The 13,310-nt window shown below is 35.3% G+C and overlaps 1 protein-coding gene across 1 annotated transcript; it reads right to left on the bottom strand.

Moving 5' to 3' along the window:
- Positions 1-270: 270 nt before the first annotated feature.
- Positions 271-2,688, bottom strand: LOC133831781 (uncharacterized). Its single transcript, XM_062262196.1, has 2 exons — positions 1,621-2,688; positions 271-276 (listed from the first exon to the last, which is right to left on the bottom strand). The coding sequence occupies exons 1-2, from the start codon at positions 2,686-2,688 to the stop codon at positions 271-273; spliced, it is 1,074 nt and encodes a 357-aa protein (XP_062118180.1).
- Between the last annotated feature and the right edge of the window lie 10,622 nt (positions 2,689-13,310).

The raw sequence follows: 13,310 nt of genomic DNA, 5'->3' as shown, positions 1-13,310 counted from the left end.
TCCAGCTCAAGACAAAAAACTTCCAAAAGATAATATCATAAACTAACCCAAAAATTTCCTAGAGTTATAAGAAAATTTTAAGATAAACAAGCAAAAATTTAAATCCCAAATCACAGCCACCAAGCCAACGAATCCCAAATCTCAAAATACACCAAGCCAAATAATTGGAATACATCAAAGCCTCCAAACAACTTCATACAAAACCTTACAAAACAGAATATATAGGCATTATAAATCTATTCATATATATAATATTTATACATATATTTCTCAAATCTATATACATATGGAAAAAAAAATTGTTAAAGAAAGCATACTTACAGCAGAGACCACCATCGCGACTCCTGCGAGGTCACCGCTCCACCAACTGCGACAAATTAAGGGGCATACCTCAAATTGTTCAATGCCCCAACAGTCATTTAGTTGTCCAAAAGTAGAGCCTGGAGGCTTCTGCTCGCGGCGGAGAACGGGCCACCAAGCCCCAACGAGCCACCAAGCCTCCGCGCCGTCCAGCCCCAACGAGCCCCCAAGCCTCCAAGTCCGCCCAGCCCCTGCATTGTCAAGCCCAGACCCGAGACCCCCCAACCCGTCGTCGAGCCCAGCCCTCGAGCCACCAGTCGTTGCTGTCGAGCCCAGCCCCGAGCCCCTTGCCGCCGAACAACCCGACCCCCTTGCCGTCGTCGACCACCATTCCCCGAGCCCCTGCCGTTGTCGTTCGGGCCTAGCAGAAAAAATGGGATAGAGAGAGGGAGAAAGGAAAGTATCGGGTGGGAGAAAGGGATTTGGGTATATGTATATATTTTTTTATTTTATAAATAAAAATCAGATTATATTATTTAGATAAAAAAAATGTGATTATAAAACTCCCAATTTTATACTCCTAATACTATAAAAAATAATTTAAAAAATCACAACTATACAAATTCTTTTCAAACTTATAATAATTGTTATTTAAAATTTAAATTGCTATTTAATTTAAATACTAGGTAAAAGTGCACTTTAGTTAACTTTATTTTAAAAATATATTAATTAATTTTTATTAATATTTTTTTAATTTTCATATAAATTTTAAATAAATAAATAATGCCATATATTATAAAAATTATAACTAGTAAATTTATATATTAAAAATATTTTTCCAATCAATAAAACAATTTATTTTTAACTAATACTAATTTTATAAATATGTTAAACAATAAGTGGTTTTATGCTCTTTTACTAACAATTTTAAGGACTTGCTTTGGGAGTCCTTAATACTCTTTTAGGACTCACAAAGCAAGTCCTTAAAAGTTACCATTCCTAATTTTTCAGCTCAGGTATTTTTAGGACTCGCTTTGCGAGTCCTAAAAGAGTATTAATGACTCCCAAAGCAAGTCCTTAAAATTGTTAAGTAAAACACTCATCTTTTAGCCCAGATTTTTTTAGGACTCACTTATTTTTTTAGGATACTCATTGCGAGTCCTAAAATGTGTTTTTTCAGGACTCTCAATGAGTGTCCTAAAAACTCCATAAATATTTTTAAGGACTTGCATTTATGTGCGTGTCCTAAAAAAGTGTCCCGTAAAGGGTATTTTGTAGTAGTGCATGGAAAATATCTGTATTCTCGTCACCATTTTGAACCCAATCAATTTTAGCTTTTTGAGCTAGAAAGGAATTGTGAGCTTGTTGGTAATAAGAGTATCTGTCTCTGGCCGATTGCTCTTGTTCCATTAGATCAGTATTCCTATGATCCATATGCAGAGCTGCCTGAGTATCTAACATCACTTGTTTAGCTTGCAAGACAGCCTTGTGAATCTCATTAAATCCCTCCCTGTTAATAGTTCTAAACACACTCTTAAGCCTCTTCATTTTTCCCACCAATTGATACATAGGAGTAACGGTGATAGGAATCTGCCAGCTTTGCCGAACCTCTGTCTTATAATTCTGGGTTGTTTTCCACGTGCTAAAGTATCTAAAAGGCTTCTTCCCCATACTAACATCTTGATAGAACGAGATCAAAATAGGACAGTGATCAAATTCCCCTTCCGGAAGGAATACAACATCAGAATTCACAAAAGAGTCTGTCCATTTCAGATTCACCAAAGCACGATCAATCTTAGAGAAAATTCTTTCTTCTGGTTTCTTTTTGTTATTCCAAGTGAAGAAGCACCCTGAAAACTTAAGGTCCTCCATTTGGCAATACATCACACACTCCTTAAAACTATCAGAAGGCTTCTTATGATTCTTGCTACCAGCTCTTTCATCATAGTTCAAAATCTCATTAAAATCTCCTACAATCATCCACGGCTCATCAATATTGGACTTGAGATCTTTTAAATCCTGCCACAAAACTTCTCTTCCTCCTACCTCATTAAACCCATAAACAAAAGCTATATGAAACTTCTCAGTATTCTGGCTTGTTTGAGCAATGCAGTGAATCATTTGACTAGTACACCTCCTAATATCAATAGAATATATAGAAGGGTTCCAAGCAACTATTATCCTCCCTTTATCTAACCAAGAATTATTATTAGTAAAGCACCAACCAGGAAACAAACTCATATACATATCACCCATACTTTTATTCTTAACTTTGGTTTCAAGAAGACTAACCAAACCAACCTTTTTTGAATAAATCAGCTGCCTGATTTCTTTATGCTTGTGCTGGCTGTTAATCCCTCGAACATTCCAAACGAGAATTCTATCCATTTGAAGTAGAGGGATCTCCCCCCTCTTCAGTGTTGGTCACCTCCTGAACATTCTTCTCCACTTGAAAGTCTAAAATGGCAAACTGATTTGTCACCTCTGTTTCTATCTCAGACTATTGCTGAACTTTCTTGCCCTTTCCCACCCTCTCTGAAATCCGTCTTCGTCAACTACTGGTGTCACCTTTTTTACTTCTGCCTTTTCTTTTGGAACCCAGGTTTTCTTTGTTTGGACTTTGTTCCTACACACATTAGCTCCATGCCCCATACCCGAACAATTCTTGCATATAAGCGGAATCCATTCATACTTCACATCCAATTCAACATCATGATCAAATTCATCCGTAAAAGAGATTTTGGGGGGAAAATCTTGAGCAAGACTCACCTCAATCAATACTCTCGAATACAATAGTCTATCTCTATGCTTAGTAATATCATCAACCTGAATTGGTTTCCCAATCTGGCCAACTATCTTGAAAAGAGATGCTTCTCCCCAGTATTTGATATCCAAGCCCCTCACTTGAATCCACGTAGGTACTGAATCCACATTCTCTTTGGTAAAGTCATCTATCGAATTCCATGGCTTCATGATGAAGGGTTTCTTGTCAAAGAAAATGAAACCCCCATTCAAAACTTTATCTCTCTGCTCTAGATTCTGAAACCGTATAATGAACATTCCATGAGATAGCATTCCTACCTTAACCACATCATCTTTCCACATCCTTCTCACAAACCCATCAAGGACGTTCAGAGGAGGATTAGCACCAGCAACATAACCCACAATTGAAGGTTTCCAGTAATTCACTTCATCCTCAATATCAGCCTGATCAATTTTTACCTTCTTCTTACCCGGATTTGTTGATTCCTCAAACTGCGATGGTGATTCAAATGCCCGATCTAGATTCCTTACAATGTGTTCAGATCGTAAGATAGGCGGAGTCATCTTCTTCCCCATAGCAACATCTTGAGTCGTCCTGTTGGCAAAGCTCAACCAGTCTGAGAAATTCGTACGAACTTCACTCTATTTTCTAAGTATTTCCTCCGACTCTTGAGCCATAAATTCTATCCCCAAAAACTGATCCTTCGTTTTTTCCTCATCTTGCACTTCCAACTCAGAGATCCCTAGAATAGCATCCATGGATTTGGTTTTGATAACACGATCCGAAGATGAAGGACCTTTCTTCTTATTATTCCTCTTCCCCTTAGCTTTCCCTGAAATCTTAGCACCTTTAGCCATGGCCGCCGGTGTCTTCACCGAGAGAAAATTTCCCAAGGAAGTTTTTCATTTTTAGTTTTTTTTTTAAGACATTTTAGTTTTTTTTAAGCTCAAACCCAAGGAAGTAATGAACTGAGCCTAGAGTTTTGAGAGCCAAAGTTGACTAAGTTGAGAAATGATGGAGGTGACCTGTTGAGATTTATTCCCAGTCAAGGGGATGTCGTCAACATAAACAAGGGCAAACATGAGGGCATCACCTTGACTGAAGAAGAACAAGGATGAATCTGAGACAGAATTTTGAAATCAAAATTGAAGAAGAGTTGTGCGAAGGAGATCGAACCAAGCACGGGGAGCTTGTTTAAGCCCGTAGAGAGCACGATTGAGCTTGCAGATGTGATTAGGATATTCAGGATTGACATACCCAACGGGTTGATACATGTAGACTTCTTCATCAATAGTGCCATTGAGGAAAGCATTATTGATATCAATTTGTTGTATATCCCAATTGTAAGTGACAGCCAAAGTAAGAACAACGCGAATGGAGGATGGTTTTACCACGGGACTAAACGTTTCAAAGAAGTCAATACCTGGATGTTGTTGAAATACTTTGGCAACGAGGCGTGCTTTGTAACGCTGAATGGTTCCATCAGAATTGAATTTCAGCCGAAAAATCCATTTATTTTCAACAATGTTCAGCTGGTTGTGGAATGGTATGTAGAGTCCAAGAACTTTACTTAGCTAATTAGATAGTAGTATTATAGTATTTATAGTATTATCTTTATAACTGTGGATTTTTGGTTCAGACCGGGAATTATTTGGATACTCATAGTAGTACTTGTAGATTTTCTAAGTTTAACCTATAGTTTAAGAATATTAATTTTAACCTAAGGTTTGATTAATATGACTGATATTAAGGATAATATTTATTATACTATAAGGTTTAGATAACAACCAATAGGATTTTAAGCACATGTTATGTATGGATGATTAAGGATTAAGTATTTTGAGGTTTTAATTTAATAAGGGTAAAGTTTGAATGCTTTAAGGTCAGTCAGCAGCTTTGAATACGTTGAGGGCTTAGTCAAGGCTGTTTACTCCATTCAAATTTAGCTAAAAATGTGTAATTTCGTGTTTAAATAATCAGCGTGTGCCGATATATCGCAGCTATAGGGGGCGATATATCGCAGCACGTAGATACGGAAAACACGAGACGATGCACGACTGCCTCGGGCATACTGGCCCAGGCGATATGTCGCCTACAGGGGGCGATATATTGCCTCCTTCAGCTTATTTTGAAACATTTTGAAATCATTTTCCATTCAGCCCTTCAACCTCTTGATAAGTCCAGCACATTTTTGAACGAGTATTCAGCCTCTGCTGAACGATTATTCATATTATTTTCACCTAAAAAGCCATTATTTTTATTCAAGTGAAATTAAGATCCTTTCATTCCTAAACTCTATAAATAGGACCTAGTACCCAGCCATTATTCACCTTTTACTCTAAGTTCAGAGGCTGCAAGTTGCTAGGTGAGTGTGAGAGTTAAACACTTGGGTGGGGAAATCATAAGCTTGATCATCATAAGCTTATCAAACACTTGGGGAAGTAAGGTTTTATAGTATTTCGGTTTGAGGTGTAGATTGGTCTTACAAGTCTTTAAGGTAACCCAAAAGTCTAGTTCAATTCTGTACTTTTCTTTCAAGTTCTCATAGTCTTCTACTTAGCCTCTAAACTTAATTTTTATTTTGGTTAGGAAATCTAAGTTCTTGAGCAAAAAGGTTTTGGTAAGTATGTTTCTCAAAGGTTTAGTCCTTCCATTCCTTTCATTTCTTTTTCTTCAAATCTACTCACCTTGTTATATATGGTTTTAGGAGTGTTCCAAAAGTCCCAACTCTGTCCTCACATCCCGGTAACTTTGGTAAGGAAAATAGGATAGAATCTATATGTTATATGCTTATGTTATCTTATGTTTTATGCTATGAAATATGTTATAAAACATGTTATGAAATATGTATGTTTGTAGGCTTGGGCATATGACCCATATGACTAACAAGACCCCAAATAGATTATGGGCATATGACCTACTTAGCTAGTAGGACCCCACTAATCTAATGGGCATATGACTTGATTAGTCTATGGGACCCCAAGTAATAATGGCCATTATAGTATGTGCATGATATAAGTGTTATGATAAGTTTTTATGTTTCTTATGAAATTTATGTATATGAACTATGTGTTAGATTTTTTCCTTGTTGGGCATTAGGCTCATTCCTTTTTGTTTATATGTGCAGGAAAATAGCTATAGTGGCGGTAAGATTCGTGGATGCTTGGGGAATGTGTATCGATGGTGAATGGAGTCAAGGAGTCGAGAGTTCGATTTTCGAGGATGTAGTCTTGTTTTTTTTTGGTCTTTATATGTATTTTCCGCACTTATTATATAATCCCTTTTTATTATAAATCATGTTATGTTTTGTTTTTCAAACAATGGGATCCCATATCCTACTTGAGATTTTATGTAAGTAACTCTTATTTCTACAAGTTTCTAATAAAGTTATGGTATTTTCGCAAATGTAAGTTTTATTAAGGATTTGTATGTATAGTTTCGTTAATGGTCCAAAAGTCTAGAGTAGTGGGTCATTACATGGTACTAGTTCCCATGTTTTATTTTTCAGCAAAGCAAAGTACTCTTCATGTAATATCCAACATTTTCATAATACATTTATTTATAATAAATCAGAGTTTTAATACATAAAATGTACAACTTTACAAATTTAAGAAATAGTAATGGAAAAATAGTGTTTAAAATATGATTTTATGTTTTTAATGAGATTAAAGAAAGAGAAATTTGAGTAGTCAAGTATTGGACCCAAATGTCATATAATTTTAATTGGGGATTTTTATAAAAATTAAGAAAGTTTGGCTAAAGGGCTTATTTGAAAAGAATTTTAGTATTTTGGGTCCAAGTGTAATTTTTAAAAATAAATAAATAAAATAAAATAAAATAAAAGGCTTCAGCCTTTCATTTTACCCGAGCCCCCCCTCTCTCTCTCTCTCCTCAGAAAACCTCTCTCTCTCTCCCTCTCTCTCTCTCTCTCTCTCCTCTGCGTATTACTGTTGCCGACGACGCAGGAGTACTTTCCGGCCACCATTTTTAGCCACGCGCCGGACCGTTGGATTCAGAGGCCTCCGAACTATCGACCCACGCGGGAATCTAGAGCTCACTCGCCGATTAAACGCCTCAACCACTCGATTTAAGTTCGGCCACCCCGCGACTTCAAAGTTGCGATTCGGCCACCTCGGGCATCCGTTTGCCGATCCGTCACCACCATCGTGCTCCTCGTGTTGTGGGCTTCAAAACCCAATAACTTGTTCCTACATCTACCATAGTTGGGTGGTGGGCCCACCACGAGCCACCGCGATCCACCGTAGACCGACGGTCGAAACTTAGTGTTCGAGGTTCCGAAGTACGTTTTGAGTCTCAGAAAATCATCGTTTGACTTATTGTGGAACCCGATCATTTTGGTATAATTTCTTTAACCTATATATTGTGATTTAATTGTGATTGATTAGAGTAATTGTTATTATGTGTATTTATGGTATATAATTATATATTATTGATATATGGAATATTTTCTGTAATTTACTGGCTGTCTGGGATTATATATATTTTTGATACAGGTTTTGATTTTGGAATTGTCCACTGTATAGCCGTTGTGCTGTCTAATTTTCTAGAAAATATTAGATATTAAATAAAGTATAAAAATACATATTTAATTGATTTTATATTCATATGGAAATTATTATGATTAAGTAATTTTAATTATTATTGTTATTATTTTGTTAAGTAAATCAAGAATACAGATTCATATATATATATATATATATGAAAAGTATGATTTATAGTAAACCTATTATCTAACCATTATTATTGTATATTAATATTTGAATATTAAAACAATATCAAATATTAGTTTCCTACAGTTATTGATATTTGTAAGACCAGTGAAGTTTGGAGAAAGTATATTTATTATATCACTGGAATTGATATTATGACTAATTAATTATAATATAAATATTTATATTTATATTATTATCATTATATTGATTATTACAACTTTATGTTAAAAATATGATTTCTTTTATAAAATGACTATTTGAATATATACATCCATATACGTATTGCTATTGAAGTATTTTGTTATTAATATCGAAATAAGTTTAATTATAGACGATAATTATTATTTTTGTTGGGATTATTATTATTATTATCATAAAGGTACATTATCTTATGAGCAAGGTTTAAAGCATGGTTTTATATGAAGAGTTATTTGCATTACGTTGATAATAATTTATTATTATCATTTATATAGTTTCTGGTATTATTAATATACACTATCAATAGTGTATATTTATGATTTTGATAGAATTTAATAAATGATGTGCCTTGAATAGGATTTGTATGGATTTGATTGATTGACTCTTGGTGAGGAATTTTAAAATAAGCTAAGGACCTAAGGTAAGTAAATCTCACCTTTTGTGCTTAAGTGTAAGATGCATGACTACATTGATTGTGTACATCTGACGAGTTAAGTATGGTATGATGATGATGCATATGATAAGTATGTGAAAAATGGTTATATGAACACCATAAGGGTGTTGTGTGATATGTAATTGATGAATTATGTGATATGTGAAAGATGTCTTACTTGGTTAAGAATGATATGAATTATGTGCAAGTATGTGTTCTTATGTTGATGGATATGTGGATTACTCTATGTTCATGATTTGTTATATGTTATGATATATGAAGCGTTTAAGTTTTTAGGCTGGAAACCTTAGACCTGAGCCATAGCTCTACGTTAAGGTATAACAACGCCACCAACCCAAAGCTTCATGTATTATGACTAAAGATGTTTTGAGTTATATGAGATGTGATACAATGCCTTGATTGAATACCATCAACATGAGTCATGAACACGAACATTGGCATTTCAGCATCAGCATGTATGCATGGCATGTACAGTTATGTGATACATTATTATGTGATATAAGACCATGCATATGAATATAAGAAAAGTTATGAAATGTCTTGAAAAGTATTATGTAAAGTTAAACATTTTAATGACACAAGGCTTAAGCAAAGTGATAATAAGATGTTTAAAAAGGGTGCCACTGTTTTGATGAAGCAATCAAGTAAGTTCAGTAAAGAAGACGGAAGTCTATAAGACTTATAGTGGCTGCCCACTAGTGTGGGCTAGGTCAGAGTTGACCATTCAGATATGTTTGCCATGTTTCCGTCTTTCTCCTCCATATGTGTAATAAGTATGGCAGCTATGGCAACGATGAAATGAGTGTTATGATGAGCCTAGCTGAGATGATGGCTAGCCGGAGGAGAACCCATGGGATTCTATATGATATGTGTAACAAGCCCTGCAGGCATTGGCTGAATCGAACAGTGTGCACAAGTGATATTGGGCCCATAAAAATGTGAAACTAAAAGAAAGAGCATAAAAGTAAAGTTTGAAAGTGCATGAGCAATAAATGAAATTCATAAGTATATAAGTCAGCATATTAGTATATGTGGACTACAAACTCACGACATTCATGTGTATGTGTATGCATGAGATTTGCTTACTGAGCGTTAGCTCATTATGTTATTTTCCAACATTTTTCCAGGTGTGGCTTTAGCTGTTGAGCAACTTGTGGAGCACGGACTCAGTAGCAATGCAATAATGGTTTAGAGTTTTCATATGGCTGCCTTAAATTTAAAGTATTCATACGTGTAATAATTTCTACTAATAAGTTTATATAAAAGTTTTAAATTTTTCTGTATTTCTTCGTATCATTTTATTTAATTCTTTTGGTCAAGTGCCTTACATACTCGTAAACCCTAGAATTACGAGTATGTGGCAGACGTACCCTACCTTAGGGACATTACAAATGGTATCAGAGCTTTGAGTTTGTAGATGTCGTATACTCGTTATGTTATTAGATTTTGGGATCTGAAATGCTACTGAGTTCCGCCACAAGACAAGCCACACGTTAATGGTTAGTATAATTTATCCATATTTTAGTTAATGTATGTTAATGATGTTGTATAATTGTATTAGAAACTCATTGTGTGTTTGAGTTTCCATGATATAAGTATGAGTTTGGATTAAATGAATATTTTCATGCACGGTAGAGAAATTGAAGTTTGTTATTTATCTGAATGCATGCCTTTATTATTGATGTGATAAATAATTGATGATTTATCGATGTCGATGTTTGGATTGTTAATTGATATTCTCAAGCTTTGAAAGTGACCTATCAGTCCAGTTAGTGTGTTAAGGGTTAATATGTCAGGTTAGTGTTTTGGAGAGCAAAGTTTTAGGTTGTTGCTGAGAGCACACACAATAAGAGACTTTAGTGAAACAGTAGTAATATATAGAAAAAAAAAAAAAATACATAATACATTAAGGATTGGGGTTTTGGACACGTTCTACCTCGTCAATCAACTTTTGTTGTTCAACTCTAAGGGTCTCCCCAGTAGTTTGCAGTGTCTGAAATTTTTCCTTCATATCGACTGAGTAGTTAGCAAGAAGTGTAGTTAAAGTCCCATTCTCCTTAACCAACTTCTCCTTCTCTCGAGTCAATGCCTTGTTGGCATTTCTAATGGTTATCATCTCTTGTTTTTGTGTTTCTATATACCTTTTCAAGTGGTCAACCTCTTGTTCTCTTGCAAGAACCCGTTGGCCTAGGTTTGAGACCGATGCTGCCGCCTGAGTGGTAAGAACTAAGGAATCTTTTACAGCTTGTAGGTCTGACCTATGGGATAAAATTATTTGGTCTTTAGGGGTGAGTATGCTTTGACCTATACTAATGGCCACCTTTTTATCGAGCATAGCTGAATCCTCCACCGTGACAAGGCCAGTATCAGAATAAAATTTGGGAAGCCAAACTCTGGGAAATTGAGTATTTCGTTCTGGGATGTGTACCGTAGGATACACCATTAGCTGTGGTAGGGGTGCAGAAATTTGTGGTGAAGATTCGATAGTGGGAAGATTTGGCTCAGGTAAAGCTAAAGTTAGGTCTAAGTTCAGCTGAGATGATGAGGATGCCATGGGTTGCTTAGCTTGAGTAATGGACGGAAGTAATAATGATTTGGTTTTCAAAAGCTTGAGATTGATTGTGTTTTAGTGTGTATGTGATGAATTTTATTTATAGAAAAATGTGTTGAACTGTTGGGTCATTGGATCCTTGAATTTGTTTGTTTTCAAGATAGATATCACAGATTTTATCTTGTTCAATGTGTTACGCTATCCTCTCTGATGATGAAAGTCAAACTTATTAGATGTTGTCGACATGGAAATCACTTCTATTGATTTTGCGATCCTGATTTGAACATGGAAACAATTTGTAAATTGTTGAATGAATCGAGGTGATAAATGTTATTTACTGAATTATTCTGTAGTGTGAATTACTTTCGGCGATTAAATTATAGTATATTAGCTGTTTTGTCCCGAAAGTAAGATAATGTATTACTTGTGTGAAGTGATGACTGAGTATTATTGGTATAGGTGTTGAAATGAGACATGTCTAACTTATTAGACATGTGAGAATTATTCGTTTTAGTAGATGAAGTGGTGGATTGGTCAGTCAAGACTTATCCCAGGTTTTATTCAATGAAGGGATACTAAGCTAAGTGTGTGAATTTCCGAGTGGCCACGGTTATTTGCATTCTAGCATAGTATCAATATGCCCTTTATTATTTTATACATTTGGAAACAATTTTGATTTTTAAATGTTTTCTTAGAGAAAGAATGAGAGTCAGGCTTTTCTGAACTGGTACCTAATGAATGGCCTATCTCACTATTTCTCATTCAGGGCAAGAAGTCGGTTTTGACAACGAAAGGGTTTCACAGAGACTTGGTTTTAAAGAATAATCTTCATCGGCTATATAATTGTTTTCTAGTTATCCAATTTTTTTTATGCCGAAAAACTTTCTATTGAACAAACTTGTTGCTCAATTTAGCATCTATTATCAAGGTATAACCAGTCAATTGCATCTGCTTAAAAAAAAAAAAAAAAATTGACTGTAAGACATGAAGATCAAGGATGTTTTCATGATGATGGTCATTTTCTCTTCTTACGTTATGTGGTTTGTGTTCAAAAGTATGGATGATGAGGATTCGTTTGTATTTTCGTATACATTCATCGTAATTTATACTATTGTTATAGCTTATTTCCTTTCTATCTATATTGTAGTCCTCATGTGAGGTGTTTACACATCCTCGCCTTTTCATATATGATAAGGATTACAAGTCAGGAATAAGTTTTGTTTTCGGGATGAAAGTAAGTGTTGTGTATGAAATCTTATGCTGTGAAATGTTGTTCTGTTTATTTGTAATGGTAGTTCTTGTCTCCGATTATCAAATTTAGTTTGAAATTTCGAGGACGAAATTATTTTAACGGGGGAAGGATTGTAATATCCAACATTTTCATAATACATTTATTTATAATAAATCAGAGTTTTAATACATAAAATGTACAACTTTACAAATTTAAGAAATAGTAATGGAAAAATAGTGTTTAAAATATGATTTTATGTTTTTAATGAGATTAAAGAAAGAGAAATTTGAGTAGTCAAGTATTGGACCCAAATGTCATATAATTTTAATTGGGGATTTTTATAAAAATTAAGAAAGTTTGGCTAAAGGGCTTATTTGAAAAGAATTTTAGTATTTTGGGTCCAAGTGTAATTTTTAAAAATAAATAAATAAAATAAAATAAAATAAAAGGCTTCAGCCTTTCATTTTACCCGAGCCCCCCCTCTCTCTCTCTCTCCTCAGAAAACCTCTCTCTCTCTCCCTCTCTCTCTCTCTCTCTCTCCTCTGCGTATTACTGTTGCCGACGACGCAGGAGTACTTTCCGGCCACCATTTTTAGCCACGCGCCGGACCGTTGGATTCAGAGGCCTCCGAACTATCGACCCACGCGGGAATCTAGAGCTCACTCGCCGATTAAACGCCTCAACCACTCGATTTAAGTTCGGCCACCCCGCGACTTCAAAGTTGCGATTCGGCCACCTCGGGCATCCGTTTGCCGATCCGTCACCACCATCGTGCTCCTCGTGTTGTGGGCTTCAAAACCCAATAACTTGTTCCTACATCTACCATAGTTGGGTGGTGGGCCCACCACGAGCCACCGCGATCCACCGTAGACCGACGGTCGAAACTTAGTGTTCGAGGTTCCGAAGTACGTTTTGAGTCTCAGAAAATCATCGTTTGACTTATTGTGGAACCCGATCATTTTGGTATAATTTCTTTAACCTATATATTGTGATTTAATTGTGATTGATTAGAGTAATTGTTATTATGTGTATTTATGGTATATAATTATATATTATTGATATATGGAATATTTTCTGTA

Source organism: Humulus lupulus, chromosome 4 (assembly GCF_963169125.1).
Source record: "Humulus lupulus chromosome 4, drHumLupu1.1, whole genome shotgun sequence".
NCBI classification, from domain to species: Eukaryota; Viridiplantae; Streptophyta; class Magnoliopsida; order Rosales; family Cannabaceae; genus Humulus; species Humulus lupulus.
This window is presented reverse-complemented; position numbering and strand designations above follow the sequence as displayed.